The sequence below is a fragment of the Manacus vitellinus genome, unplaced genomic scaffold (genome assembly GCF_001715985.3).
Source record: "Manacus vitellinus isolate BGI_N305 unplaced genomic scaffold, ASM171598v3 scaffold_16_pilon, whole genome shotgun sequence".
NCBI classification, from domain to species: Eukaryota; Metazoa; Chordata; class Aves; order Passeriformes; family Pipridae; genus Manacus; species Manacus vitellinus.
In genome coordinates this window covers 1,618,373-1,625,013 of record NW_021939189.1, presented here as the reverse complement: position 1 = coordinate 1,625,013, position 6,641 = coordinate 1,618,373, and the positions used below count along the sequence as shown (strand labels likewise).

Genomic DNA, 6,641 nt, shown 5'->3' with positions numbered 1-6,641 from the left:
AAGAGTTATGGTGGATAATTCACTTACTTGTTAATTATTCATATTAAAGAAGTGTCAACATACAGGAAAAGTTATTTTAAATGGGGGAGGAGGAGGTGTAAGAATTTTTTTACCACTGTTTCAGTGCTATCACAGCTTTGGGAGTCTTGTTTTCAGACTTTTAGGGCCATCAGAAGTGCCTCTGTCTCAGGGCTGTGCTTGCACACCCATTAAATACAGTTTTTAAATACCCCAGAACAATTTTTAAATCCATTTCATGGAAGCATCTGTGTGCCCATAGAAGAGTATTTTACAAGTGGCTTAAATCTAACACAATTAAAGTGTTTTTCCTGAGGAATTTTTGATGGTTAACTGAATGGATTTAGGGATAATTAGTTAGTACAGCCTTCTGTTTAGGCAAGACTTTAATTTCTTATTAGGAATAGTGGTTGGCTTTTGACAGAGGACTGACAGGCCCTGTAGAAGTATTAAAATGGACAAATTTTGTTAACATGGCAACGTTTGGGGATTTTTTTTTTCTCTTTTGCCTCCACAAGTTTACGATTCCATCATTAGCTAAGGTGTATTGCACATCTTTTATGTACAATGAGTAGTTTAAATGGCACACACTGATTTATTTGAGTGTCTGAAATGAAAAGACGACACGAGGAAGTTTTGAGAATTATTATTATTTCCTTCAGTCAGCTCCGTGGAAATCTTAAAGCTGCCACTGCTGCTTTCTCATTTTATTAATTGTGTCTCTCTGATACGGCACAGAATGTTTTAATTTCTTATTTTTAGATGAAACAGGAAAAAAACAAAGGAGGCAGGAGAAGTGACAGGGCAGCGATCATGGGGGGAGTGTTCAGCACCCCGAGATGCTCACAGGGAAGGTGCTGCAATAAATCCTGCTCTTCATTAATTTCTAATCACTCTGTGACACTGCCAGTGTCAGAGAGATTGTCTGACACGAGGAATCAGCAGCGGGGAGGGAAAAAGCCACGCTGTGAATTTGTGCCGTGCCCTGACGTGACTTATGGAGCCTCCCAGGGCTGCCACGGCTGCTCCTCGCTGCCTTTGGGCTCAGGGCTCTGGGAAAAGGCGAGAAAATGAGACAAGCTCTTGTCTTGTGTCAGCAAAAAAATTCCTGGTTTGGCTCAGGGCTGTGAGATCTGAGGGATCCCACAGCCTGGGGAGTGTTGGGTGTAGCTGGGAGGAATTGTCGTGCTGTGATGCTCAGGCTCTCACCCCTTTGGGTATTTTAACCTTCACTTCTTTGGGTTTTTTAACCTGATTTTTCTCCCACTATTTTAACCTGATTTCCCCCCCTCCTCCAGCATTTTAATCCGTCTGTGGACTTTTGGAGAAGTTGAAATTCCAGTTAACACTAAAAAAAGCTCTAAACTTTGTGCCTGGTGTGGAGCTGGGAGGATGTGGATCCCTCCACGTTCCTGGGGGGAAAGCAGGAAAAATTCCTTCAGTCTCCCAGCTCCTGCTGTAATTCCTGCTGGAATTGATCCCATGGGAGCTGTTTGTTACCCTGAGCTGCAGGCAGGAGCTGTGGGTGAGGTTGTCTCGTGCTGGACCAGGTTGTTGGGAGTGGAGGAATCAGGATATAAACAGGACTGAGGGAGCAAAGAGGCTTTTTAAAGCAAAAAACCATTGATAAACTTCTTTTTATGACTGATGTGGATGAGTCAGATGTACATTTTTTATAACCTACGGACGAAATTCCATTCTTTATAAACTGCAAGCCCCAGACACCACGGAGTTGTTCACAATTCTCATGGAGTTACTTGGGAAGAAAACAAGTTTTCCTCGAGGTGAAGTGGGGAGGAAGGAGAAGAGCACCATGATTGGTACAGATTTGTGTTGTGCACTAAAAAGTTGGTAATTTTGGGGCAGTGGGGAGTAGATTTTAACTCTTCTTCCTGCAGCTGGGGGGTGATGAAGATGATTTACCCTAAATCAGGCTTTTCCCATTTTTTTTTTTGATGTATAACCAATTCTTGTTCCCATTTTAGGATGTCATCGGCCAAGTTTTGCCAGATGCAACGACAACAGCCTTTGAGTGTGAGTATGACTCCTATAAACCATCCCCTCTGTCATGTTGCAGGGCTGCCATTTTAAAAATAAATAATATTTACACTCGTCCTGTGTTACAGTTAAATATTTATGCATTTCTGCGAGTTTCATAACTGTACTAGCCCAAACAATATTTTATTATTTAATCACATCTCCAATGAGCAGATTGCCACAAAGTAGCTTTAATTACCAGCGTGACCTTCCCGTGCTCTGACTCCTCAGTGCAATTATGTTGCTCAAATTAAATGAAAAGTATAAACTACCTGTAGGTTCTGAGCTGAACATTTTAATCCTCTCAGCGAGGGGGTTAGTGCAGATTTAGCCTCGTATCTGTTCTTTGAGCCCTTTTTGTTCTTGTTTTTTGAGGGGTTCCTGGGGGATTGTCCTGTCTGGAGAGGAATGAGCTGCAAAAGGGAGTCAAAAATCTGTGTCTCAAGATACTGAGCTGGGCTTTTCTTCCAAGTGGAGAAGACTCCTGTTATTCCCTTTTAATTTTTATTGTATTTTTTCCTGTGATAGAGATGAAATGGCAGGAGCTGGAGGGGATTAAAGTGTTCTGTGAGTGAGGTGGTGACACTGAGGGTGACAGAGCAGGTGCAACACTGGGCCTTGCCTTTTTAGCATTTCTTCCCTTTTTAGAGCTTTATGGACAGCCCTGTCCATAAATAATCAGAGGAATTATTGTTTTATGGTCCCTCAAGTACTATTTATCTTGCTTTTCATATCATTGAGTTTTCCCCTCCTGAAACACCACAAAACTAAGAATGGAGATGAGTTTTATTTCTGTCTCCATGACATTTCTCCTGCTCTGCTTTTTAACACAAGACTTTCTGCAGGGACCTGAGCAAAACCAGGCTCCAGACCTTGCCACTTATATTCATTTTGATTTGCTAACATTTTTTTGCACGCCTCCCACATCACACATTAGCTGTGTTTGAACTTCATGCACCAGCAGCAGCCTCTGCAATCAGGGCAGTAGCCCATATTAATGGGACCATGTGTAGAACTTTTCCTGGAAATACTGATTTCCTCGTGTCTTCCAACATCTGCTTCTGTGCTTTCCCTTCATGTCTCTAGTCTGTCATTTACATCTGCACAAAGCCATTTCCCCTGCCATTTAACTGGCATCTAAAATATGTTATGGATATTGATGCCTGATTTCTTTTTTGTTTGTTTGTGGTTTTTTTTTTTCTTTTTTCCTGGGGACTTTTTCCATCTCCAGTGCCTGGATTTTACCAGCTTGAGGTTTGTTCTCAGCTGCTTCAGATGGGGATAATTCCCATCCAGCACAGGCTTCTCTGTTCAGTTATTGTTATCCCCAGTGTCCTACCTGGGGCTGCACTTCTCCTCCTGTTGGACCTGGATATGATTTCACTGCCGAATTCCACGGCCCTCCCAACAAACTCCCTCCCAACATATGGCCTGTTATGATCCTTTTCTCCAAACTCTGCCATTTTGTGGATTTGTGACACGCTGCAGATTTTGGGAAGATTGCTTCATGATATTTGTTTGCCATCTGCTGCACTGTTTGGTGTCTTGTGAGGGTTTCTCCCTCCATTTTAAGCGGCATTTGCAAAATCCAGCCAGGACTTGAGGATTTGTTGGGGTCTACTTTTGCTTCCCTGATGTGCTGGAAAACGGAGAGGAACCTGGAAACCTTCCTGAGCCCAGGGAGTTTTTGGGCTGTGCCCACTTAGATGCCATGGTGGGGTGGCAAAGCAGATTTTTCTGCTGCTTTTGCTCTTTGATTATTTTATATTCAGCTTTTTTTAGTGCCAGTTAACATTTTACACCTTTTCATCCACGCATTTTAGATTTCTTCTCTTTGTACCACCATCAGGAATTTTGCAGCTCTGAGAACACTGGAGTTAATTTCCCAATCATTTGGAGTGAATAAAGTGGGATTTTTCTGAGCATTTTGCCAGAGTTTCCCACTTTTCTTTTTCTTTTTTTTGTTTTTGGTGGTCCCAGCTCAGTCTGTTCCCTCACACTCAGCCTGTTAAACAGCTTTTATCCATGTATTCCCCCCTCTCTGTCCTATATTTCCCCTCTTTCTGCTTTCCCTCTGCTCCTTGCTGTCCGTGTGTGGTGTTTGTTGTGTTCCCTATTCCAGCAGCTGCTTTTCCAGCCCTTCCCGCTCTGGGACTTGGGTTGGGGCCAGGCAGCAGTTTTACAGCTCCTCCTCCTTTCTGCCTCAGACATTTCCAGGCAGGGAAACATTTCACTTTCAACTCACCAGCTCTTCCTAAATCTTTCCGTGGAATTCATGGAATTCCATCATTCCAGCTTCAGGAGTTTGAACAGTCTGGCAGTGCACCAGTTAAATTTCCATGAGAAAAGGCTCTGCTAGGACATATCTCTGCTCTCCAGTCCCTCTTCCAGCTTCCACACTTCCAGCATCTCTCCCACTACATTTTAGGAGTGTTAATTCCGAGGGTTTTATGGTTTTACTCTTTTTCATTGAAAGCCTCAGAATTTACCTGTGAGGTTTTCAGAGGCAAAAGGGACAAAGTCCTTTTCTCCCACAGTTTTCATTATTTAGCTCTGATCTCTTCCCTGATTCTTGTGCATAACTAGGAGCAGGAGGGAGTTTTCATCCATCATGGCACTTTTTTTTGTGCTGATGGAATATATACTGATAATGATGGAGCGGGGCAGGGGCCTGGGGGGAACCTCCTGCAGGTGAGTTCAGGTGGGGTTGGCTTTAAAACAGGAGGGTTTAGTGGGAGCAAAGCAATTGTATTTTTAATTTTCTTTGAATTTCTAGGAATTCCTAGAATCATGGAATGGTCTGGGTTGGAAGCCACTCCAAAGATTGTCTCATCCCACCCCCCTGCCACGGGCAGGGACACCTTCCACTATCCCAGGTTGCTCCAACCCGGCCTTGGACACTTCCAGGGATCCAGGGGCAGCCACAGCTTTTCTGGGCAACCTCCAATGACAGTTCCAATGAATTCCAAGGAAACTGCCCAAACTTAGCTCGACCTGGGACAACTTAAACACACTCAAACCTCACCCTTCTATTTACTGTGTCCAAAAAACCCCTTGGTGGGTGTCGGTGAGGGGTCAGAGCACGTGGAAGGTGCTCAACATCTGGGGAGGTTCTGGCACTGAAAGAACTGTTGGGACCAAAGTTAGGAGCACTTGGCTTTAAACAGAACTTTAGTTTTGGTTAATTAGTTTGGAGTTGCTGTCTCAGAGTACCACGTTAACTTGTGCTGGTGGCTTTTACGTTGTTCGTTTTGATTTGCTTCTAAAAGTCCAGGTAAAAACGTTAAATATTAAAAACGGTTTAAAAAATTTAAAATACCAAGAATATTAAGAGCATCCTGCTTCCCTTGTTGATGTGTGTCATGCATTTCTCTGTCAGATGAGGATGAGGATGGTGACCGGATCACAGTCAGAAGCGATGAGGAGATGAAGGCCATGCTGTCCTATGTAGGTACAGTATAAAAAATGCTGATTTTTTTTTTCCCCCATGTTTATCTCTTTTCCTTGGTGTATTTTGCCTTGTACCAGAGTTAACAGAGGCTGCAGTTTGCACTGGACAATATCCCTGGATTAAATGTGTTTAAAAACTGTATCACATGAGATATATGGACATGCTTGACTTTAAAAAAAAAAGACACTTGTACACTTACTGATCATATCATAAACATTAAGAATAATGCATCTTAATGACTTTTGCATTAGGTATAGTGCAGGCTAAATGGACTATCAATTTCTTGTATTTTTTATGCAGTACTTAAAGTAACGGCTCATTAAAAATGAACCCCTGGGCTCTAAAAATTTTTCAAAATCTACTTTCATCTGGAGACTGTTTCACCCCTCCTAACAGAGGAGTTTCATTGTAGCTGCAGGCTCAATATTCATGGAGGATTTAAAGCTGTATTTTCTGTTTTTTAATAGGAGATATGTGTGTCTGTGTGTGCCTTTGTATAGGTAGGTGTCTGTAAAATCTGTCTGGATACCTGTAAATATAAAATCTGTCTGCAGGAATAGGGTGCAGTTACTTATGGAGACTAAATAATTTGAGTTGGTCTTTCATGCTGCAGATTTAAGTGGAAAAATATAATTTGACCTCTTTTGGTTTTGTCATATGAAATGGATAAGCAAGAAGGTGACAAATGGTGTTTTCTCCCTGGGCCAGGTGGGCTACAAGGGGTGTGTAGATGTTGTTTAACTTGGAGCCTGTCAGCACCAAGCCCTGCTGGGTACCACCCATAGGTGGTTTTGGTGGGACTTCATGGAATCCTGGAATGGTTTGGGTTGGAGGGATCCTAGAGCTCATCCTGTTCCACTCCCTGCCACGGGCAGGGACACCTCCCACCAGCCCAGGTTGCCCCAAGACAAAGGATCCCCATCAGGGCTCCTGGGCCAATGTTGGAGGCACCACATAGAACAGAAGGGCTTAAAAGGTAAATTAAGGTGATTAAGAGGACTGTCCTTTTTATCTGACCCTGCTCCATCCTGGGAGGGTTGACAGGAAGAAATGTCAGCACAGACTTCCAGCAAATTCCATTTTTTTTATCCCACTCACTTTATCACATTCTTTTATATAGAATCATATCATGGAA

The 6,641-nt window shown here is 42.9% G+C and overlaps 1 protein-coding gene across 1 annotated transcript in view; it reads left to right on the top strand.

Annotated features, from left to right (window-relative positions):
• Window positions 1-857: 857 nt before the first annotated feature.
• Window positions 858-6,641, top strand: part of MAP2K5 (mitogen-activated protein kinase kinase 5) — a 122,136-nt gene continuing 116,352 nt past the window's right edge. The window contains exons 1-3 of the mRNA XM_029958772.1: window positions 858-872; window positions 2,004-2,052; window positions 5,435-5,502. Of these exons, the coding sequence (XP_029814632.1) occupies window positions 858-872; window positions 2,004-2,052; window positions 5,435-5,502 (132 nt within the window). The remainder of the gene's footprint in view (window positions 873-2,003; window positions 2,053-5,434; window positions 5,503-6,641) is intronic.